The sequence below is a fragment of the Acanthopagrus latus genome, chromosome 13 (assembly GCF_904848185.1).
Source record: "Acanthopagrus latus isolate v.2019 chromosome 13, fAcaLat1.1, whole genome shotgun sequence".
NCBI classification, from domain to species: Eukaryota; Metazoa; Chordata; class Actinopteri; order Spariformes; family Sparidae; genus Acanthopagrus; species Acanthopagrus latus.
This window is the reverse complement of record NC_051051.1, coordinates 14,192,626-14,218,423: the sequence shown is the minus strand read 5'-3', so window position 1 is coordinate 14,218,423 and position 25,798 is coordinate 14,192,626. Positions and strand designations below refer to the sequence as shown.

The 25,798-nt window shown below is 44.9% G+C and overlaps 1 protein-coding gene across 19 annotated transcripts in view; it reads right to left on the bottom strand.

Annotated features, from left to right (window-relative positions):
* Positions 1-25,798, bottom strand: part of auts2a (activator of transcription and developmental regulator AUTS2 a) — a 362,432-nt gene that overhangs the window by 26,815 nt on the left and 309,819 nt on the right. For all 19 annotated transcript variants that reach the window (XM_037118510.1, XM_037118512.1, XM_037118511.1 and 16 more), the window contains one exon: positions 6,770-6,818. In XM_037118510.1, coding sequence (XP_036974405.1) covers positions 6,770-6,818 — 49 coding nt within the window. The remainder of the gene's footprint in view (positions 1-6,769; positions 6,819-25,798) is intronic.

Genomic DNA, 25,798 nt, shown 5'->3' with positions numbered 1-25,798 from the left:
TTTCCCAAAAGGAGACCAAATCCTACTTCATGCTGCTCAAAGCAGCACCAACAGCGCTGGGGTGAATCGTTTCACAGCGAACACTAGCATCTCATCCACTGTGTTAATCCCATCTCCCTTTTTGTACATGTGTCTGCAAAGCTGCTATGCTGCGTTTCTGGGACACAGCCCTCGAGTTATTCACCGAAAATCCGTTTGCGAGAATGACATCACTAGGCAGCAGTGGTTACTTAAAAACAATGAGATGTGGAGACGCGGTGAGATGGAAATGGCTAGAGGGAGAAGACCCTGAGGAGGGAGAAAGACTGTCAGACACACATGGTAGATCAAGATGGACGGCTGGATCATTCCGGACCAGCACTCCTGCTGTTATGAATGCACACATGCGCGCACACACTCATATGCACATACACCTCTAAGCCACCATGAGGCCTCATTAAGGCGGTCTGCGCTCTCTCCCTCTTTGGCAATGTCACCTCTGCCGCAGGGACCACAGACTGACACAGGCATAATTGGCCTGAACACACCAACAGTGCGCTGGGAATGGCTGGGTCTTGATAAGTGGTGTGTGTGCGTGTGTGTGTGTGTGTGTGTGTGTGGGGTGCTTTGACCCTGTTAATGCAGCACAGTTGGCAGGAGAGTGGCTGATGTCACATTGGATCAGTGGATGCTGTGATGGTGATGGGGAAAGGACCTCTCCTGGGAGGGAGACTGGTGCTTTCAACACCTCCCCCCAGCAGTCCACTTCCACTTTTCTGTAGCATCTCCATCATCAACATATGTCAATGACACAGTGACAATAAAACACCCACATAAAGGGAAAAGGTTTGCATTTATCAACTGTTCACAGATGCGAACTGCTGTTTTAATTTGAAAACAATGCTGGACTTGTGAGTTTTCATTTTTTGACTCATACTATGACAAAGAACTCTTGTGTTTTTCTCATCATATTCCTCAATATTGTCCTTGTAACCAAATCAGATTTTAAATAAACCGAGCATGCTTATATAAATCCATCTACTTTACCTAAACCAACAGAAACTATGCCACAGAGCGTTACCTCAGAGACCTGAGACAAACAGACATGGCCAGTACACAGTTGCTCACCATTCAACCCTGACTGGCTGCTAAACCGCCACATCTCTCAGTCTGGCAGACACAAGGGGGCCAGCAGGAAAACTCAGGTCTTTCACTTTGATCTCTGGAGTGCAGCACATTTAAATGTTTGTGTTTGAGATGTAGACCTTTAATTTTGGCCTGATGGGTTCCAGGCTCTTTGGCTTTAGCCTGGCATGTCGGATATAGGAGTGTTTACACAGTCTCCCTCCAGCTCTCCTGGTGCTGAAATAAGTACATTAAGATGGATGGATTTACTTAGTCTCTAACCTCAGGATGAGGGGGGAACAAACTCTGAATGACCTCTTTGTGTTGCTAGAGGGGATGGAGGGAGACTGGCACACACTGTTGTATGTGTGTGTGCACCAACAGACCCATTCACAACATCTCCTTAAAACTGATCCTTCATCAACAAACTTGTGCCAAGTGGGCACCAGCTAGACCCGTGGTCTCATACTCAGTATTTACCTGACTGACTTATCTGCCAAAAATCCCATAGTTAGACCTGACTGTATATGTTATGACTGTAACAGGTGGGCGAGGAGGAAAAAAGGACACAAGTTGGCATGTGTCTTGGCTACGAACCTGATAATCTCTTTAAGTTAAGGAATCACTTCATCTGTAGGGATACTGGATTGTTTATGTTGGTCTCTTCGGTCAATTTATTGCATTCAGCAGACCAAACATGCTCCACATTTTACATTGTGCCTTCAACCTTGACAAAATGCAGAACAGATTGCATCAAAAACCAGAAGCAATCCAGGCATTCCAAATATAAGAAAATGTATTAAAGTGATGAAGGCATGCTTTTTCCTGTTTTTTAAGAATGACTGACACATTTTTAATCCACACTGTATTACATAGGGCATCCAGTATCTCTTTTTTTTCCTTAATTAGAGAACGCTTTTCACATTAAAAGTTCAAATTCTTCTCATATGCTTAAGTAAGACTCATTTTGTACCCAACTCATAACTCTGACACCAATCCTTTGCAGTCCAGACCAGGACCAATCAATACAAACATTTAAATGGGATTTTGAAATATGTACAGTCGCAAATGTTGCCATATTTCTCCGCCTACTGGCAGACAGAGTAAATGTGAGCTATAGACGTGGGCTGGACCTTTGTTTGCCACTGAGACAGTAAATCAGCCAGTGCTACCCTTGATTTGTTAACCTTTGTTTGCCTGTGTCAGCAGATGAGGCATGGTGGGAGCGGCCCCTTTCATGGCCATGAAATACAGCCTTTCTCTCTGTAGTTGAGGAAGGAGAGGAGGGGGTCCTTCCCCCTGTGCAGTAGAGGATATTGAGCTTCCTTTACCCCTCAGAGATACCTTAAATGCTCCTAGCAGGGGATGGTTAACCAACATCAGCAAAAGAGTACTGGGGGAAATGCCCGGAATCCGCCACGGTGATGCATCATTCAGACTTGAATCCTTCAGATCCCTGTCTTATTACTGAAAACAAGCACGGTTATTAAATATCAAAAGAGCACTTTGATTGAAGTGAGTGTGCGTTTGAGCCAAAACAACAACAATGCTTTATTTCAGCAGTTCCATCTCTGGAGGGGAGGGAGGCAGCGACCTCTCTGTGACCTCTCGGCCCCTGGCAGGGAAAAAGAGACCGTCCTTGACTGCGTCCGTTCAGAACGCAGCAAAGGCCAATGGTAGTCAGGTCATCTTTCCACTGTGCATCAGGTCAAGTTCCACAGACAGCCCTGATTTCTTGACACACAAACCCACACAGACGGCAGAGGTCAGCACTAGGGCAGTGCCGGGAGCCCGGGGCAGTAAACCAACACTGGTGCTGTGAAAGGCCAACCATCTCTTTCCAGTCCGCTGAATGAGTTAGGGAGCTGCCCGGGTGATTTGTGGCGTGATCGTTGCTCTCTATATCACTTGAGATTACAGCAGGTGGCGGCCTGCAGCCTGGAAGTACACACACAGCTCTATCACCAGTCCACCTCTCAGGAAACAGAGCGAGAATGAGGCAGAGAGAGAAAAACAAGCCCTCAGCTCCCCTCCCACACAGCAGTAATACGCTCACAGGCAATTTTGCTGCCAGCAGAGCTCTCTATGACAATCCAGGGAGCTCTTCAGCTCTGATATCTGCCACAAAAGTTCACCTCCGCTTTTCTCTTTCCACTATTTTTTTAAACAATGCCATCAGCGCTGCAAATTACACCTTCCACATCGCACATTATTCTCTCCCCTGGTGACAGACGCACTCAAGCCCGACACACTTCACCAGCGGCGCTCTTCACGCTGGCGTCAGCCCCGGGTCTCGCTGTAGCACCGCTTCATTTTCACATTAACTCCAGTAAAGCATGGTGAAATCAACGTTGTGCTGGGGGGATGGGGGTGGGGATTGAGAATCACTACACTGTGCACTTCAATTCACCCCCGCACTGAACTCGGTCTCACATCGCAGACACAGCTGCAGGAGATGTCTCATGAGGGACTAGCTCCTCCAATATATCTTCCAAATGAACTCTTCGAAATAAATCTTGAGTGCTCATTTACGAGACCCTTAAACTGAAGAAAGAAATAGCACAATGGAATCAAATCTGATTGTGACCACAATTTAAATGTGACTGGGATGATGCATGTGCAGGGGAAAAAGGTCATTAAAAAAAGGTTTAAGATGATAAGATTATTTAGGTTGTATTTTCCCATGTCTAGTTTTCCCAGTTTTAGTCCAGTGCATCATTTCTCTTCTAAACGGACCATTTACAGAGGCACACAACATACTTAACAGTTCACTGATGAGAACATTTTAAGCATGCTCTTGATAAATGGCACTGCAGAGCTTTTTAAATGTCACCCAGCATTATCTTAATCTTGCTGCTGGGGCTACGCTCGGCAAACAATGCACAGCGAGCTTAGTCCCTGCTCTCCAATGACCTAGCTGAGTCTATGGGACGGCTTGTGGATTGACAATATCATAAAGGATGCGAGTGTAACCGGGTGACAAGATATTACTGCCCTGGGACACGGCTTTAATCATTTGATAGATCTGTCCGCAGGCCTTCGTGGTGACACACTGTGCTGGTTTGACATCGTCAGTATCTGTGCAGCCCAGCACTTCAGTCGGCTCCCTGGACAGCAGTCACAGACCTAATAAGACTTGATTACCGATTTCCACCCACGGCGCCCTGGAAGCAGCTTACACTTTAGAAAAGTTGTTTATTTCACTGGTGGCCAATAGACTCGCACCACATTCTTTTTGACTGCTGCTTACTCTCCTGCAGAGCAAATGACTCAGACTAGCTAGCTGACACCTGCAGGCGCATCGACAACCACGGTAATTAGAGCTAACATTTAATGACTCTTAGTTAATGAAATCTATTCTTGGGCAAACTGAACCCAGAGAGAGCAGCGAGGAGCGAGAAAAACAGCGAGGCAAGCGGAGAGTGATGGTGACTTTAAGCTCCACATTAGACAACTGTGCACAGTTGACACCGATGGCCCCCTGAGGTGACGCTGACACAAGAGGGGGAAGAAAACAAATCAACATCGGAGAGCACAAAAGCCGCGTCCTCATCAGTCTGAATTTTCTTTTTTAAAATGCAGTGTAGGCCTCGGGCGGAGCAGAAGAAAAAGCACCGTGGCTTTTGAGGGAGCATGAAAAATACACTGTAATTACTGAGTAGGTGAGAAGTCTGTGAGATTAAAAGATGAGGGACCAGCACTAAGTCTTCAAAGAGACCTGAGGTTGCCCTGGGCTGATTTCCAATCTCGCTGCAGAGAAGAAAATCCAGCAGTCAGTCATTACCAAATCAGCAGCTAAATTACAATGGCCTTCTCAGCGCTTCTGTAGGTTAACGTATATTCATGTCTTACCTTTGTTCTAATCAGTCACAATATTATTAGACTCAGAAATAAGCTTTGGGCGTGCTCATCTACCAAGAATATTGTGTCATAGGAAGCTATTTGGTATATATTGTTTTTACACTTTTCTGTCAATAAATCCTGATTTATTCACCACCATCTTTTCGGAATCTTTCCCCAACACTACTGTCTTTGGAATTCAACACTTGCAAACTAATGACTCATATGTGCCAGTTGCTCTGCAGAATCAGAGTTTCACTTGTGTGGATAGTTGCCACAACTGCTCCTTCACTGCAGAATTCAATATAATAAAATAGCCGTTGCTTTGTTTGGCAGCTGTTTGGGCCATCATGGCCCGTTGTGGCTTTCTCAGCCATGTGCTGAGCCCCAAAGCCCAATGAGGATTTTATGTGTACCAACAAGAACGCACCGTCACACACACATGGCGCGTTTTTGCACCTGCCCTTCAGCAAATATTTACACTTGTCAGGCCACAGATGAGCTTCTCTCATCATTTTGGTTGGAACTGCTGCCTGTATCGGACTTTGGTTGCATTAGAGTAATGGTAATCCCCTCCAACAAAAACCCACCCGACTCTTTTAATCTCAACACCACCCTCCATAAAAATAGCAGAGGTCTTGGCTCCCCCTGCACCTGGATTCTTTTACTCGCCTTTTGCAATAGCGGGAGGCATTAGCATATGGCAGGAGAGGAGGAGGGGATGGAGATGGTAAAAGAGAAGAAAAGAGGGGATATTTAAATGGGAATAGGGGCCAAGAGAGTGGACTATCATGCAGCGGAGAGAAAGCGTATTTTGTGTACTGTTTCCCCAGTCAGGTCCTTTCATAGAGGAAGAGAGAGGGGGGCCCTCTGTTGATTTAGGCTGCACAAAGGGGGCCTTAATCCTTTCAAGGGAACCAAATCAGCCCACAGAGAAGCACGTTCAAAAGGAAACCTCCCTGTCAAGCATGGCCATTGAGCCACCCCAATGGACACCACAAATCAAGCCCTGGAGGGAATCAAAGGCCAGAATGTGGGAAATGTGTTCGGAGGTCTGTGCATTGGAAAGTGCACGGCCACGGGGAAGAGGAGGGGTGGTGGTGGGCCAACAGGCACCTATCATCAGCAATCGGTCCCGTTACTGCCGCGGCCCTGAAGGGGTCATAACCCTCGTCTCCGAGCCTCCCCCTGCCCTGCGTGGTAACTCCCCCCCATTACAGAGGAATGTCCATTCACACGGGGCACCCTCCATTATCCCTGAGCCAGAGTAAATGGGGCTGCTTTTAACAGCAAATTAGTGACTTGATAATGAGGTCACATGTGGTGCTGGCACACTGAGGCCATAAACAGATGCCTCTCCTGCCCTTACTTCACTCCCTGCAGCATTAGAAACATCCTCCTCCTTCTCCTCTGGCTGCTGCACAAGTCCTGCTGCATCTCAGCACATTTGCGCCAAAGGGTCACCAATACTGTACGACGCTTCATGGTACATACTGTACACGTGAAGACAAAAGCCTACATGACCTTTTCAGTTCTCCACATTGTAACGACTCCATCTGACGAAATACTGGCGGAAAGAGGGATTTTCACCTGGTGTGTAGGTGTTTTGAGACACTTGTGTGTTTTGTGCAAACCGAATCAGCTCTGTGACCGTAATGCATTATTGCCGTCGCATATTTTTTAAAAAAATGACCACATACAGGCATGGCAATCACTGCACCCAGACAAATTTCAGCGTGGCAATAAACACCAGCGGAACGGCAATGCACCTGCGCCATCACATTCACAACATTTTCAGCAGGGTAGAGAGAAAAACGTCCCGTACCTTTAACTGCAGCTGTGCTGAAAAATTTCTCGGAGCTGGCATCGGACACCTGGAAAAGAGGAGAATGGAGTGAGCAAAACATCACTTAGATTGAAGCACGGGGTGTAATATTGTTTTGCAGCAAAACATCCAAACCCACTCCCTCAGAGTGTTCGCAGGGATGGTTCAGAGCAACTGAAAAGACATTATTGGGACACATTCACAAAAAAATCTGCTTAAGTCACCAAACTTTCATGTTCAATTACACCATAATCCTGAAGTCACACTACTTATAGTAATTTTAATATTTGTGATCATCTGTAGCTGATTTTAAGCCCTCAATTCTAACTGCATTCAAAATCAATTTTAAGTGATACACAAACCAACACACACACTATCTAGTATCTGCAGCCTGTTAAGCCCAAATCATGTCCAGAGTTATTTGGGTAACCCGAACATCACGATCAGAACCCAACACCGGGTATCAAACTGGAAACAAAACAAGCGGCTCTTCGTATTCTGACCACTTGATGGCACTGTTGCTCCGTGCCAGGGCAACTCCAGCCGTTCTCCAGCGACACCGACAGCAGCCCGGCGTTAGAATAAAAATGTGCAGCCATGGGATTTAAACCTGAATTAGGAAAATAAAAGGCTTACACAGGTGGAATTACCAAATCGCAGATTAATTGTATTTAAATTGGGTGATTTTTCATTCTAAGAGAAAAAGGAAACGGGACAACACCCGCTCGGCTGCACATGGGAGGAAGACGGACTGACAGGTCTCCGTGAATAAAACCCATTTTCTGTGTAATGACTTTGTGGATTTTATGCGAGATAAATTCCGAACAACACACTACGGTGTCAAGGCAGGGCGATATTTCTGTGTGATGAACTGATCTTAATGAGAGGAATACTCAGAATCCAGTGACAGCTTAGTTGTTTGCGACGCGTGTCTTTTCTCCCGACGCAGGTCTTATTATTAAAAACACCGGAATAACACAATCTGAATCAAAATAGAGAAAAGTGAGAATGAACAACTAGGTGAATGTTGTTTTATTGTTGGATAGAAGAAAAAAAAAACCCGTAAAGAACCAGGTGTTGGTCCACTAATGTAACACTGACAGGATGTAAACAATGAAAGCTGCGGAATAAATGACAGCACGGGAGCAGGCATGGACAAGGTTCCTGTAACACAAACTGTTTTGGACTCTTATCCCACATAATGAAACGTAAGATTGTGAGCAGCTCGGGAGCCAGCGCGCGTACCTTTGATGTGGCAAGGTTAGCGAGGAGGCAAATAAAGTCAGGATATTACTTTTTCTCGGTCTGGTAAATACGGCCTCGTTTCACATTCTGCTTCTCAAATAATATAATCCACACGAGAGGCGGCGAAGTCTACTCCGTTTAAATTGAGGACAGCCATGCGGAGAGAGAAGAAGCCTTTCCAAGAAGAAGAAGAAAAAAAAAATCCAAAGCCGTTTCACAAAGCTACTGCGCCTTTTGGACAAAGGGAACCATGTGTCTCGCCACGGAGAGCTTCTTGCAACAGCGCTGAGGCGACGACAGAGGGAAGAAGAAGAAGATGAAGAAAAAAAAATCCCTTGATCCACCTTTCTTTTTTTTTTTTTCGTGCTCTGGACACACAATGTGATTTCGCTTTCACGTATATTCTCCTGTCGGAAATATCCGTGAGAGGTAACAAACAGGATCCGGGAGGGTTTGTGTGTCGGGGGGTCGGTGCGCAGAGAGGGGCTGCGTCCGACAGAGCGAACCAATCCAACAAAGCGCACTGGCAGTTTTCCTCAGTAGAGACGGGGACGGAGGCAAATCACACAAGCAGTGAGCAAAGAAAAAAAAAAATCACCAGGTATAAGCCCGCTGTCGCTGGGTGTTCAGCTGCAAAGCCTGTCTGCTGCGCGCTCTCTGACGGATCCCGGTCGTGGGCACACAAGAGCCTCTCCCCATCCGCTCCCAAGCGCCAGACAAACTCCCATTCATCCAGCCACTGACTGCCTGAGTGCTGCTGCCGCTGCTGCCTTCACGGTCGGGTCCTCCCACTTCCTGATTTCCAGGCGGACTTGAATTCAACCTCAGTCGTGCTCCTTCAGTAGACAAACGCGCTCGTGGTTTTTTTTTGGAGGGGGCTTCCGAAAAAGCTTGGGAGCTCGGTCTGCAGAGGCGCACATCAACGCGTTCACCTTTTGCGTAAATGGCGCGCAAAAGGAGAGACGGCAGCGCACCTCAGCCAGATAAGGAGGCAGGGAGAGAGGAGGACAGGGAGAGAGAGAACAAGAGGGAAGGAAAGAGGGAGGGGAGAGCTGAGGCAGAAATATATTCTTTCACTCTGTACTGAGTGAGATGATGTCAGCCCCTAATGAATTCCCCAGTAGGGTGCTGCTACCGTGAGGGGAGGAAAAACAAAACGCTCCTTCATGAGCGCCAAGCGGCTCCTCGCTGCCCACAGGCGCTGTCTTCCTGTTGGATCAACTACTCCACTGGCCTGGAGGGAGGTCAGCTGCTAATATACAAAGCACTTTGGGTCATTCAGCCTTCAGTTTGAGCTCCGAGCTCTCCGTGGCCCACCCTGACAGGCCTGAAGCCTAACAAGCCTCCGTGCCTGACACCGCTGACACAAAAATCATCACCACCATGTTTATAATTTTGTGAGAGTTTCGCTGAGCCCCGGAGGAATTGTGTTTTCTTTGCTTGCCCATCCAGAGTAACAACAAAACAGCCCTGCTCGAGGTGGCACAGCTCAGCATCCTGCAGCTTCCAGCTTCTCACAGATTTAATGTGGCACACTACCCTGTTGAGATTCACACTACAGGCCTGAAAGTAATATTTACCTGAGAAACAACAGCGCACACCCTTTCTTCGCTTCATCCCCTCACATTGGGCGAATCCTGATTGGACAGTCCGGGAAAATCCTCTTAATAGTGCAAACCCTGGCATCCTACAGCTCGTCTAATGAGCATTAACCCACTGGCTGGGAGGTCAATGGATGTACAATAGAGTCACATTGCAAAGTCTTTTCCCTGCCAGTTCAGCCCAACCAACCACAGAGCAGAAAACAGACTTAGCTCATAGCTGAGATGCTAATCCGTCCCTCGGTAACGGAGAGCGAGGGTCCGTTGGCTGGCCTTGACCAGCCATACAAACATGAAGTCATGGGAAATGGGATATACAGTAGCCTGAGATTCAGAGCAGCGAAGCACATCAGAGGCAACGGCACAACAGTCAGATGCTCAGTCCGGGGCAAACTGAGAAGTTTACATTCAGCGGAAAAATATTTGTGCAGAGAACTTAGCATGGACTTGGCAGAGCTGCTCAGCGACACACTGATGAGACACAGAACAAAAAATGTGAAGTACCATGAGGGGGTGGGAGGGACTGGCCTCAGGTGGCCACTTGATTCAGCTGCAGAGGATAAAGGCTGTGGTCACAAAGGGCCTGGGAGAAGGAGCAGCCGAGCATGTGTTCTTCAACTCAGAGGCGAACGCTATGAATCTTTGCGTGTTTCACAGATGTATGCATTGTGCATCGAGCGAGTTAAACTAATGAAGTCATTAACCTCTGGTGCACAGTTGCTCGTAGGCTGTGGGAAAACATCTTTGATAACTACAGTGAAACTATTTAGCTGTACAGCGCCACGGTTTGTGCACCAGAATGGCGGAAAAAGCAGTTAATCATGTCCGGAATTAGTTACAAATGTACTAACTGTGGTCACGTGCAATTAGATCACAGGGTTTCTTATGTTTGAAGCGGTGATTGTGATGAAACATCAAGAGCGTTTCGTGGTTTGGCTTCAAAACGCATGACATGGCTGGCTTCGAGATATGTATTTATATGCCCGCCACCATCAGAAAATGGCTACCAGTCGTTTACGTGGGCCCGTGTGGCAGCAGCTATGAACAAGCCACTGTTCTCCATTTTAAATGGTCATTATCAGATTTGAGAGCGACCGCAAGTCTGTGATTACAGCCACACTGCCAAACAATCGGCATCCGGATCTCTCACGGCACATTATTTTTAATTCAAATGAAACGATGACAGAGATGAACACACACATAAAAATGAGAACCCTGCGCGGCTTCACATGGAAAACATTGTCTGTTCGAGAGAATGAAGCACTGAGATCAAACACAACGTCTGGATGTATGAAATGTATCTCAGTAATTGCTGTCTGGGCACGTAAGTTCTGTCTAAAGACCATCAGCTTCACACTGACATTTTGTCATCTTTTATTCCTTTTTTTTTTGGATGCTGATTCTCCGCTTCAAAGAAACCTGAGGCATGTTTGTCTCTCCCCCAACAACCATGGTTTAATTTTACAGGAACTCTTTCCTAGATTACAATCACAGGGGACCGGCTCGCCTTTATGAGCCTTCCTGCCATTATGCCAAATCTACCCTCGTTTGACATATTACTGATAAGTGTAACATGAGTGCCAGCAATGTAATATGTTAAAAGCTCTTATTACGTTTGTCTGTGACTCAGAGCTCCATCTCTGCTTCACAGGGGATAAAAGAATCTAATGACTTAAACTATGATTGGATGCAGATGCCAGGAAATGGAAAGAAAATGCTCTTAATGACATTGAACAGAGTCATCATCAGCCTCTGCAGGTGGGTGAGTATTTCAGAAACAGCTTCATCTGATTGTGACGTCTTTGTGAGAATGAAATACAGTCGCTGGCCTAGCTAGAGGAAGGACTACAGGATATACAGATGTGAACAAAACTCAGCCTACATTAGGAGCAGCAACAATTAGTCAGTCAGTATTTACTATCTTCCAGCTTCTAGTCCCGGGGTTTTAGATTGTTGCTAGGACAAAAGAAGCAATCTGAAGACGTCACTTTGGGCTGTGAGGAATTGTGATGAGCAATTTCTTTGTAACAATTCATTGACATTTAATAGAGTAACAACTGGAAAAAAAAATGGCAGATTGATCAACAATGAAAATATTTGTTAGTTGCAGTGCTAGATTATAGGCATGCTAGCAGACTTGTATTTAGGAATAGTGATGCCTGGAGCTAATTGCTAACATGCTCAAAATGACAAAATTAACATGATGTCAAGCAGGTATGTTTACCATGTTCAACAGCTCAGTTTTGTGTGTTAGCATGCTGGCACTAAACACAAAGTACAGCTGAATTGGATGAATTAAATGTCATTAGTTTTGCAGGTATTTGACAATACATCATATTTTAGACCCTATAATGATGCCATAATATAAGTGGAGGAATCAGAGTTATTGCAGTCCATCTTGAGAGAACCACGAATTTGTGAAGCAAAACCTGTGGCAATCTGCTGGATAACTGTTGAGACATTTTACTCAAAATGAGCCGAGGGCGACGTGCACACCGCTTGCTTTTCTATGGTGCCAGGAATCAAATCCCCCCCCAAAATCAATTCCTATGAAAAAAAGTAATTCCTGCACACATCCTTTCTTTAACCTCTGCATTGATTTATTTAAAAGACGTCGACAAGACCTTTCTCTAGACACTTGAGGTCTTTGAGAGAGAAATGTGTGCAGGTATTACTATTTCTCATTGGAATAGACCTTTCATTGTAAACCACATGTCTGCCACTTGGTGGCACAGGAGGAGGCAACAGGGTACCAGCAGAGTTATTACGATTCATCCTCTGAGGACCCCGGATATAAGTACCAAAGTTTAATGGCAATCAACCCGATAGTTGTTGAGAAAACATCTTCTGGATGTCTAAAGAAGATTTTGGGCTAATTCATGGAGTAGATCAAGCGTCTGAACATTGTTGGCAACATTTGGGATGATGTAAGTGCACAACTCAACAGAATGTATAAAAAGGTTTTTAGATATTTCAAGGCAGAAATGTTACATATTATACCTCTACAGAACAGAAACTGGTAAACTATAATGAAAACACCCGACACACCATTCGACTTAACACCTTAAAGACTGGTTATATAATGGCCACTAAGCAATACATATTTAATCCATGTTCCATGTGGGGATATAAACATGTGGATACGCTGTAAGCATGATGACTGGCAGTGTATCACAGGCAGGCGAACAGTGGAAGCTCATGTTTCATTGTGTTTCAGTTTACACACATTAATCTGACTATTGGAATTAACAAAATAATGCCTGATAAAAACCTGTTTTACATGAATTTTTTAAAATAAGTCCTTGTCTTCACAGAGGAGGGGGTGGGATTAGTTAACACCCTCCTTGTTGTCTGAGATCTGAAATATCCAAATGTTGCCGTGCAACCTAAGAACTGTGAAATATCTCTAATTGCACACACAAACCCACACACTTGGAATTGCCAACGTCTCCTCTTTTCCCAGCCTTTTCGAGGGCGGAGTGGGGATGTTTTTTTTCAAATTAATTTTATTTTATGTTTTTTTTTTACAATCATTACATCTGACCTTATCTCTCAGAGCCTGCAACTGGGTTGTCAATGACAACTGGCTCTAATCTCTACCCCCTCCCGACAAGCAGCACTGACAGGCCCTTTCTTCCCAATTCCTCAGACACGTAGCCAGACATAAATTAATCTGTCACTCAGTCCTAGTATTAATGTGGGGATGACACATGGCTGTGCATGCAAACACACACACACACACACACACACACACACACACACGCAGACAAAGACAAATGCACCCAGCATTAAAACCCGTTATACAAACTGGGACACCATAGCATGCCAAAAGTAGAAAAAGCCTTTGGAAAAGCTGACAATAACTGCATCAATCAAACATCCTGACAGAGAACGAGAGATTTAAGGACTTGAGAGTTTCCATCCGCATTACCACAGACACGCTTTTCAATATTAAACCTGTAAGTAACAATGCCAAAAATGAATCTCTACTTCCAACGCGTGCTTATCACACAGGCGATGATTGGCATTCTGGGAACATTTAGGAAGATTGACGGACACAGGGATGAAAGCACCTCTGATCCACTGACGGTACCTTTAAAAGCAGATCCTTTGTGTTATAATAAAGCTCCCTGAGCCAAGAGATATGAAACTCGCATCACACGTCAGCCGGGGGAGGCAGCAGAAAAGTATTTCTTCCGGTTGTTAAAAGCCTGTGGAGACTATGCTATCTGCTTATCTGTATCTACTTATCTCCGCGTGGTCTCTGAAAGCAAGCCGGGGCCACAGAAGTTCAAGATAAATGGCCTGATCAATGGCGGACATTATCTGGATCTGGTAGGCAATAATCAGATCCAGTTGACATTGCGGGCGCAAAGAGAACTGGCCTGTCAGCGGGAACGGACCTAATTCACTGGCCATCAGTCTAATGTCGCCGCCCTGGGACTCACTTTGGAAAACAATGCAGACGAGAAAATTGGTTTAACCTTCCCTGCCTTGAATGCTTTGGTTACATCCCCTAATGCAGCCCCCCTCCAACACACCCGCAACCCCCTCACCACCACTCTGCCCAGTCACAAGAGAAATGGAGACCCTTTTGCCTAAATTACAGACATTGCCGTGGAATGTGGGCTGCGGGCTGCGATGCCGTGGATAATTTCAGACCAGTCAATCACTCCCTCCCCTTCCAACAGAAAGGAGCATATGTGCTACACGCCTCAAAGCGCACACACACACTCTCACACACACACACATACACACTGTAATGCATATTAGGCATGATTTACCTTTAACATTTCCATTTCATGTCGGTATAATTACTAACACCCAAATGCAAGCACAAATTATTTTAAAGGCCAAATCTGTGTCCTTATTTATGGCTCTGTCACTCAATGTTTACATAGAGGTGTAATGGAGCGAGAAAATGAATTCTCTCAGCTCTTGAAACTAGGCATATGTGACAGGGAAGTCTGAATTTTAATGTGCCGTATTTTAAGAGATTATTTGTTTGTGATGTTTACTTTCATCTCTACATCACTTCAACGTCCTTGGGTATATTTCTTTATATATTTCCGCAGTCCTACTCTAATTTTTGCTCGTCGCGGTGGCTGGCTTGAAACAACGGCGTAAACAAGATTCAGCGCTACTTGTCATACAAATTCATTGATAAGCGTGCCGAGTATAACCTCATCAAGCTGTTGTGTCATTTGATCTCAAGGACAAAAAAAAAAGAAGGATTATAAGCCTCTTTTAATTTGACCCCAATTTTCTCTCTGAAGCTCTACAGTGGAGCCATATCCCAGACAGACAAAACATTCTTAACAGATAACCCGCCGCATGACGGACCCCCAGCTTTAATTTTTCTCCCTAATCTGCATGTCTTTATATTTGAGACCCAGCAGACATCTACAACCAAAGAACCGTGGTGCTGGAGCCCCCCATGAGGCCTTGACTTAATACTAAGCAAGAGCAACTGCGCTGGCAGGGATAATATTTTCCCTTTTTGTCTCTTTCTTCTCTGTGGTGCGTTGGGAGTGAGGAGACGAGGGGAGGCAGGGAGATAAAGGAGGAGGTACTAGAGAGGGAGAGAGCGGGAGAAGGAAACAAAACAGGAGGAGACAGACAAGATGGAGAGAGGGAAGGAGCCAAACAGGGAGGTAGCCTGCTGTGTCTTTTTTAAAAAAGGAATAACTACAGGAAAGCACTGAGGAAATCACCACTAAGGCGCTGTATTAAAACCTGCCTGACCCTCTGCAGACCCCTCCGAGCGATTCGCCCGGCTGGAGGAGTTTGGTCGAAGGGATTAGGCCTCTGAAACGCTCCGTCAAGACCATTCTGTCAGGCACCAACAGAGACAGCCCCAGTCATCCACCCGCACCCCCTGTGCTCCACTCAAACAAGCCTCTCCAAGGCTCTCTCTATGCTCAACAGCTCCGGAGTGGGGGCCTGATGATAGGCTCTCTAGGGGGACACAGGATGGGCCACGGACATCAAAAGCCAGAAAGGGTGACAGACAGCAGGGAGGTCTCCACCCGCCCTCCCCCAGCATTCTCTTTTTTCTCTTTCTGTTGCCGTCCCTCTCTCTCCCTCCATCTCATCCCAGGCCCCCGCTGGCCATTGAGGGCTTTCTAATTGCATTTCGCAGGGCCTGAGCTAAAAAAGGTTGTTGTTCTGTCTACGGTAGCCTCCCTGCTGGGGGGGGGGGGGGGGGGGCTGAAGGATGGGAGGGAAAGAAATGGGAAGTTCAGGCCCCTGCGAGACAAAGGAATAATGCAAGGCGAACACGAGATGCCTGGCATAGCACAAGAGAGGGAGATGATCTGCGACCCATCTCAGTGAAAATGTAACTGGGTTTGTTGATTGTTTTTCAAGACTCCTTGTCACTCAGTGGTTGACAGGTGAGTCGTGCTGCATCCCCTTGAGAGATCCTCTAAAGAGGAATGTTTTTCACACCTCACTCTGCAAGAAACACAAATTCTTTGTATGAAAGTAGCCTTATGGATGCGGCTGGAAAAAGTTGTGCGTGCTGCCAACGATCGGAGATTCGATCGTATGACAGAGGGTTTTAACATGTCAGAGTCCGCGGAGACGGCGCTTGGATATCCTCCCTGACCTCGTTGCCCCTCTGCTGCTCATCTCCCCCTCTAGTGTAATACTAGAGCATGGGGGAGCGGTTGAACAAGAGGAAGACTGTGTGTGTCCATGTGAGTGTGTGTCTTCGGAGACGGGAGCAATTTCATCCGTGAATCGCCTCCTATCCCCTGGTGGTGTCCATACAGTGGAAAAGTGAGCCACTGGTTTGTGACCTACATGTGGAGCTGGTTGCAGGCCAAAGACCGGGGCCACGACTGGGCTGCAGGGGGTCTGTCTGTTGACAAGAACGGGAGGCCTCTTCCGCTTTGAAGCCCTGTATATTTAAATATTTCATGACCCCCTCATCTCCAGGCCCTTTTATCGGATTTGCGCTCTGGCTCGTGGCTGCCTTTCATTAATAGCACAGCGAGAGGAGTTAGTGTCGATCTAATGCCCCCCATCAGCGAGGCACATCTGAGGGAGCCTCTCCCACACCCGGGCCCTTTTGGCACTCGGCATATCTGGAAGACGATCTCGTTAAATGCTAGTAACAATTACAGCAATTACAGATAAGCCTAAGTGTGTCAAAGCCGCAACATGATGTTTACAATGATTAGCGTGCAGCGTTATCAGCAGGGATGGTAATCAACGCTGGTGCCTGGTGCTTCAAAAGATCACAGGGCTCTTTATCTGTCACTATCAATAAAAGGCCACCGGCTGAAGGCAGACCTGAGCGTAGCTGTCATGTTTGGCACTAGATCATTGTGCTGGTACCTAGCTTCAGTTAGAGCAAACCCAGTTTGACGGCAGACTTAACAAGATGTCACCGGATCAGCGCAATGATATCAAATGAAAGAACATCACAGCTTGCCACACCCTTATTTCTGTTCATTATCGTCAAAGGCATAACAAAGAACACTCTGAGGATCTCACTGAAGCACTCATGACTCTGGCTCTTGCAGTAAACACTCCCGGTTATCAGATCAGCAAATGTGAACGTTTCCAGCAGCGAAGCGGAGTGCAGTGTGGGCCAGTAGATTTCCACGAGGGCGCGTGCTGGCATGGCGCAGGGCACCAGTCTGGAAATGCGTGTCTGAGGATGGTGACTGTGACATAAGGCCCTGCTTGTCTGCCTGTAATAGAGATGCCTTTGAGAGCGGCCTGCATCTGCCCGCGGGACACATTCCATGCTTTCCTCCACAAACTCTACGCCGCCGTCAGGCTCTTGGTCCTAAATGTGCACATTGTGAGGCTGCTCTGCTGGCCGCCTGACAGCAGCACATTCACCATGGGGTTATTTGAGTGGACCCAGGCTCCCAGGGCACAGATAGAGCGTGCTCTCTGTCTGAAAATGTGTGTGATACTTTGTGTGCTGGCGTGTTGTTTGTGTTTATGTAATTGTGTTAAACGATCCACCTTAAAGTTTGTTTGTGTTATTCAAGCGATAGCAGGAGGGTCATACAGTATGCGCCAGTGTGTGTGACCAAAGAGTGACGTGGCTTTCAGCATCTGACTTGAGTTTGTGTTTGCACTCTGGTGGCAGTGGAGGCCACAGGGGACCATCAGTGTTAAGGGCCACCCGGGCCTCAGCCAGTGCTAAGCCCTATCATCAGTGCCCGTCTCAGCTGGGCTTACCATGTACTGTGTTTACCAACATCAAGCTTCAACAAGATGATCTGAGTTTGTCTCCCTCTCTCTCGCTGACACACCCTAACCCTCACTCACACACACACACACACACAAACACACACACACACACACTCAGCCTTGTAAGAGGATTTGCACTGGCAACAAGGACAGACTGCGTCGCTTATCCTGAGAGAAAGCTGCAGCACCACACGCAGCTTGACCTCACCTCACATGCCTGACTGCACAGGTAAACACACACGCACACAAACACACTACACACACACAAACACACACAATTCCCTGCAGAAATCTGCGGTTTGGCGTGGGGCCTCTGCGGATTCTACTGACAATGGGTAAACAGATTGTTGCTTAATAAAGTTTTTTTATTCCGTTTGATGAAAGGCTGAATGAACAATACCGTGGTCCACAATGAACACACAGCTTTGGCCAAACATGCTTTAGGCTCTGTGCCAATTGGTTTAACACTGAATTTAGAGTCTAAACTCGCCGGGAAAACAACAAACTTTTATTCCCACTGTAAATAGACAATTCAATTAGCATGGGGAAATAACTATGTAATTTATGTGTGCAACAAGCGCTACCATATCAAGCTACTAACTCACTGTTATGGTTTGGATGGCAGATGAAACCGAGGTTCGATTTGTCTTTACATCACCTTTTTTACGATGTGTTTTTATCGTGTCTTCATTTTAGAGCGACAACAAAGCTTTGAATGGAATTGTTAGAGGAGCAGCCCTGGTTGTGTTTTCCTCTGCTGTCTACTGATTAGTCTGCTCTGATGGCCACATTGTTACGTGATAACAGAGGGCGGTTGGTTGGCTGGCCCCGAGGAAGTAATTCGGGAGTGAGTTCACTGACTCTCTGACCAGGGATATTAGAGGAGCGTCTTTTAGTCATGCTCGATGGAGTCCAGGTTCTGACTTCCACTAAAGCCTCTGGTCTGCGGGGAAATCTAACAGGGCCAGAGAGGTCTGCAAACACCTGTCATCCACAAACGCTCCAGGCACAATAACACCTGATGCTGCCCATGAAATCACACATGGAGGGACACACATACAGCACATATATGTCATACCAACCCGCATGTTTTCCTATGTAGAGCCATATGCTGCTGATCTGCATGTAGGCAGCTTTGAAAGTACGCACAGACACGCGTGACATACAATTAATCACACCATCGCACTCACACAAACACACATCATCACGGCCTGCGGGAGGTGCCTCCCGAGACCCCTGAGGTGACAGATGTGTCAAAACAGCATATTGGTTTCGCTCCTCTTTGCTGTGGTGTTGCTTTGTTCCTTTACAGTACACTGAATAAAAAAAAAAAAAAAGAAAGAAAACACTGGATCTGATTTGCTCTGCATATTGCTGATGCATTTTTCACGAGTTACTCTGAAAACACCATGTTCCTCGACATTAAAAAGCAATTTAGCACTCCCAGGATTAAAAGCGCATGTTAAATTGAAGGCTACACTTGGCGTGGGCATGAAAAATTGAGTGGCTCCTTATATTAACCAGGTCGAGCGCTGCACACAGCATTTAGATAGACGAAATGGAATCTTTTAGCATTACTAATTTATCCGCAGGAAAGCTGCGGTTGAGACGCTGTACGCAACTGCACCGCTACACTGCTGAATACAAACATTAGCCGGCTTGCATTGGAAAAAGTGTGAACACCAGGTGGATGTCTATCAGCAGGGATTGTTAAATGTAACCTTCGTCAGCTCACTTTCACTTCAGTTGAGCTCGGCTTTTTCTCTCCCCTTAGATGAGCTGTGAACTCTCCTTCAACCCAAATTCACATACTGTCCATACTTTTATGCTTAGCTGACAGAAAAGGAAAATCACTCATTTTCTGATATCAACATCTGTGATCTATCTCCAAACTGATTTGAACCACAGATGGGTGATGCCTTTGGTGAAACCTGGTTAAATATGAATGAGGGAGCTACTGGCCTGTGGGAAAAGGCAGACAAGACACCTCTGTTTAACTTGGCCCCGATTCCAACACATCCTCTAATGTTTCCTCTCACTGTGCCGAGAAAGGGATGGAAGAGAGCAGACAGAAAGCGGGATGAACACTCGCTTAGTGGACCGTGGCCCCACTTAAACATAATGATGGATGCTAATGATGCCCATAATTACCGTTTCTAAAATGGTGATAATTACAATTCTTTTATAGCTCCTTATCCGCGGCCAATCTTGATAATGATTGTAGGAGTGATAAACAGTGATTGTCGGTGTTTGACCTTTGAAAGCACCAATATAACAAATAAAGCATTCCAGGATGAGACAAGCATCTTACTTTAGATTACTTGTAACAATCATTCTAAATGGTGAGTAAAGTTATGTACTGTTGCCTTTTCCACAACCTCACAATATAATACAACAGAAACGATGGAACACTCATGTAAGACAAACTTAAACATATATTTTTTTAAAATTAAAATCAGTGCTTAACAGCTCTATAATCAAAAAGTAATTACTGTTATAAAGTATTTGGTCAGTAACCCGTGTCTCTCCTCCATCCTGCTCAGGCAGTAAAAGAGAAAAGACATACCTGTACACTTTATCCAATCAGGACAGAGAACTCCATAAGAGGTCCTGTCTGCTCTTGATTAGCAGTTTTAAATACAGATGCATATATTATAAATACTGATTTGGATTACAGTTTTAGAGTTGAACGCAGATCAGGTCATTAATATTCACCTTTCTGGAAATGAAATGTCAACAGGTGCAAAAAGTTCTGTCAAAACTCTCTCTAGCGTACTTTTTTTTTAAATATATATATATAAATCACATTAGAATCCACCCAAGCCCCCCATCCATGTCCACTCTCCCAATATCCATCCCAGTGCTATATAATGTTGGCCTGGCTCCCCTGTCACATGGCATAGATTACGCCTGTGTTACACCAAATGCCTGATAATGCAATCAAGCAGCTTTGAAGCTCGGTGATTCTCCAGTGCCTGCTGTAATGAGGGGAAAATGAAACCGTTCCCTCAGTGTCTCACTAACCCTCTGATGAGACCTTCATCAGGGAGACAGACTGATGAACAGACAGACAGACAGAAACACAGACAGACACACAGAGAAAGAGCATTTAAAATTAACTCATCCATCTTCAGCCATGAGTCAAAACAGGCTGAGGAGGGCAGAACGGCACTTTTGTCACTTTTGGCCTCAGGGAACCACCTACGTTTGGTGTGCACGCGTGTTATTGGGCACATCTAGAGCAGTGTCTAAATGTAGGATAATGTTGTTGTTACAGGGGAAAGAAAGTTTACATGGACTGCAACGACAAAGTGACTTTGCTAACAAATATTGCTAAATCTTTCCATACTGATAAGATGATATGATAAGATGCTGACAACCTGGCATTTCACACTTTCATACACTTATCTTCAAAAAACAGTGTATGCACTGAATCTGTACTAATAAGCTTTGAGCAGTTTGCCAAGCTGCAATTCATAACCAGCCAAGTAATCTCCTGTAAATGTATTCTACATAGGAAAGACCGAGGTGGCTAATCAACTAGGTACACAAAGCTTGAACGCATGAATCATAGGAACCGTATCATTAAGTCTGTATTGCGCTGTTGTGGCACATTTCCTACATGCACAGTGTAAGGGCAATTTAAGGGTAGCTATTGGGCCACATAAAAAACTCCCTCTGTGTCTTTACGTATGTGTGTTACTCAGTCAGAGCTCTACAGGAGCCCATAACAGCTGTAGGTGCAAATCGTTTTTAAATGCAGTTGCAACTTGATCACAAGTAAAAAATCTTTTCTAATAATACAAATCAATTTATCTTGTTACCTCAAGAAAACATTGTAATCTGTGATAATGACATTGATAACTGACAGCTTCGATCTAGACCACTGATCCTGACACAGACGTATGGAGCCACCATCTTGTCTGCTTTGCCCTTCATCACTGCAGCGCTCCCTCTTTAATACAACATATTCGGTGGCTACGAGGTTCTGTCCTTCCAAGAGAATATTCCCTCTATTACATGAACCACAGTGGAAAAAAATAGCTCTCACACTGCACCTGACCTCCTCATTGTGTCCATCAATGACACAGTCAATTCAAACAATTCCGATACTCAGACATTAGTAGACTTCGTTTTAGTATAGATAGATTAATAGTGTGTAAATAGTGTGTGAGTGTGTGCTGCCAAACGCTAGTCAGTCAGTTTTGTCAGTGATGCATATTAAACTACACATATTTATCATGTTACCTATTAGCATGCAGTCAGTAGAATATTATGAAGCACTTATTTCTTTCTTAGTCTGCATGATCACATTCTACTTAGCCATTAACTGCTAACTTAGTAATTACTGCTCACTGATAGTAAGTAAGGAAGATGCTGTACATGGATTACAGCCTATATTATGCTTTGCTCAGTATGGGCCTTATAAGGTGGTAATGGTGATTCCCCCTTAGTAACACTTAGTAAATATGGTCTATTCGTATGTAACAAAACAGAAAGTGTTAATAGTGTCCAAATGATTCAAAATTAATTCTTTGTTTAACCCAGCAATAACAACCTCATTGTGTGTTTTTAAAGGTGTTGCTCGCTAGTTGTTCGACATTTAAAAACCCAACTCAAACTACTAGTGGGTTAAGGCGTCACTTTACAGTGGGGAAAAATACATTTTTTAGAAGTTATGCCATGCTCAGACAACTAGATTACTTACATAACCAATGATAACGTGCAATTATCTTCAAATTCTATTTGGTCCAGGTGGCACAAATGACGTGATGCGAAATTTGCCCGCGAGATGCTGTGTAGTGAAAGCCTATTGGCATTGGCAGTCATGCTGAGGACATGATGTGACACTGCTGATGTTCGGACATTCATGAGCAACAATGGAGGAGAGAATGATAATCACTAATCGTGGTCGTTTGCGGGGAACATTTTTCAGCACAGAACCCGCCATCACAGACACATTCAGTCGTCTGTGAGTTTGCATTAAATTCTAAGGAGTCCCTGTTATTGTGGACATCCCTTGTATATAGTTTATAAAATGGATGGACAATGTATAATATAAAGGCTCATTTTGTATGAATACAGCCAGTCTTTTATCATTTTCCATTGCTAGGTTGCCAAAAGCTTATTTTGTGTGTGTGTGTGTGTGTGTGTGTGTGTGTGTGTGTGTGTGTCAGAGTCTGACCTCTCAGTCCAGATCACTCCGGGATAATAACGCCCCTCAGGAGCTGTGAGGCCTGATATCACCCTTCTCAGCAGTGATAGCTATCATTGTTGCTAATATAGCCACACAGTATGAACCCCCCCCGAAACACACACACACTCACACACAACTTGAAGACGGATGCTTCCTGCACTTCCCTGATCTCATCTTGTGCTTTAATGAAAACCAGGTAGATACAAGAGCCCAGTCCAGTCACATCAGCAGGTTGTCTGCACTGAGCTATGGCCCACTGCTCTTCACTTCCTTCCTCAAACACACTGTCTGTCTGTCTCTCCGTTCAGCTGATGAATCATGACCGCTGATCGATGGCAGCGCCAGTGTCATTTCTAACAACTGTTAACTTGTGATTATTTTGCTGACACCTGACAGGAGGCGGCCCCAGGGAGGAGGAATTTGGACATGGAAGATCAAGAAGGATGCTCTCTGCCGCCCACATGAAGTGCCGACAAAAAGCCGACAGCATTCCCTGTTCCAAATCAAATGTTGGAAAATAAACTCAACTTGCTATATGGTCATTATATAATATATCGTATATCACAGCTCAGCGGAGATGCACACAAATATATGTTTGTGTAAAAACTTGCTGAAGAAGACACTTAATCTAATCACTTAGAGTCCATATAGTCTGTGCTATTGGGACTTCACTTGCCAAACTTAGGTATAACTAACATTATTAACTTTGGCTGCATTCCATTTATTTATTTAAAACAGCTCATCACTCTTTTCGAGGCCTTACTGCCTACACGCATCGCTAAATTCATCATACTAACCCATATAATTACATTTCCCACATTAGTTCATTTAGTAATGTTATTCTATTTCCATTCCTGTTGTCATTTTATAGACTCATTCTGTCATACAGTTTTCAGCAATGCTTCTGTTGTCTTTTATATTCAATTATGTAAATCAGTTTCTTAGCTTGTCGTCCTGATTTTAATGTTTCTTTGTGTTTTGCTTTGTTTTGTTTTGTTTGGGGATGAAATGTTTTTTATATTCCCTGTGGGATAAACTCATCTGCACAAATTAACATGTTGCACGTCCTCTGTGGGTTTTTTCCTCATCGCATTTTACATATTACACTGTTTTTATTATCACTTTGATTCTATGTTTTATCACTCTGCAGCTCAACATAAATGAATTATATATGTGCTGCAACAAGACGCTGTGTACTTTAAAGGCATTTAATGAACAGGCTTGTAAGCCAGTATGACTATTGTGTTTTTTTTTAGTACAAGCCAAGCAGGCAATGTAGCAGAAAGGCTTACACTACACTTACATGCAATCTATGTCTATATATTTGCCTGCCTAGCCTTAATAATAGTGCTTTAAACAACAAACAGTAGTTGTACAGCCTTTCAAACGATTTGCTTTGTCCCAAAATTTAAAAGGTAGCATATGTAGATGCTGTCTCAGGAGTTGAGTTTGATGAGTTCAACACAACACTGTGTAGACCTTGGACCATCTACTCCAAAATCCTCTTAATTAAAAACAATCAAAGGCTTAGAAAGGTTTAATTGAGGCTGTCAATCTGTGCAGTTACACAACAGAATCACTGAGATGCTTTGTAACACAATTGTTTTACAGCTTCAACCTTCACAGAAGTCCTGAAGAGCGGTGGTATTAATTCAAATACATCGAAGTTATCAAGCGACTACTGTTCAAGAATGTTTCCCTTTGCCACAGCTGAGCACCACTCCACTGCACTATAGTTCTGGGCTTAGAGCATTTAGAGGCCAAAGCTTACATCAGCCACAAAAGAAACAGCAAATAAATAAAAGCCCAGGCAACGACTGGGTGTTGAATACAACAAGACGCACTGCTCAAGGTCCCTTTAATTGAGACGGATGCAATTAAGTTTCCATTTAGAGGGATGACAAATTGATTGGAGCAGAGAAGTCACAGCCTGCATTAAAATCAGCAGCTAAACACTGTTAATCTGATGCTCCATCTCTAGCCAACTTTCACACTACCTTTCCCAGCACTTACACACAGGTGGCTTGACTGGCTTGACTGAAAAGCCTGCTGGGTAAAGAAAAGAACCTGTGCTTTCAGGACGGGGATAAAAAAGCACAGAATTTCAAGTTATTATAAGCTTTGCATTGTTTCGCAGACAGAAGTTGGGGCTGGGGGAGGTGCTGAGCAGGGAGTCTCACGTCGTTAGGGCTTGAAATAATGATGACAAAATCTCTGAGCAGAAATGATTTGATTAGTGCTTTCAGGTCTAAAAAGGAACCTGGATGCGTACCAAATGACTGTGGAGAGGGAAGGTGCGACAGAGCTCTTAATTGCTGGAACTGCACCTAGAGACTTGATGATTTGTGACATCTTATCCGGTGCTCTGCGCTAACACTAATAACTGTTAATTAACTGTAGCAAGGATGCTGGAGAGGAGGAAGTGTGTTCTCTAGATTAAAGGAAAAAGCATCTCCAGGGATGTATATCAGATGGAGCGAAGATGTTATGGAGGTCAGGGGGCTTGCTGTTCCGTAATGCTAATGGGCACAATGGAGCCACACTGCTATCAAATGAGAGAAATAACGGCGATGGCGTTATTGTTTTCAGATTGATCCGGCTGTGTAAATCTGTTAGCCCTAATTGGTCCACGAAGACGGAAAACAAAGTCAATGTTCCGTTCCAAGGCCAGCTTCAATTTCCAAAGCAGATGTTCACAGATGTCGTTTTTGTCATCGGAAGCGCCGGCATCTGCAGTCGAGCTCTTTAGTGCAATGACAGGGGAATGCA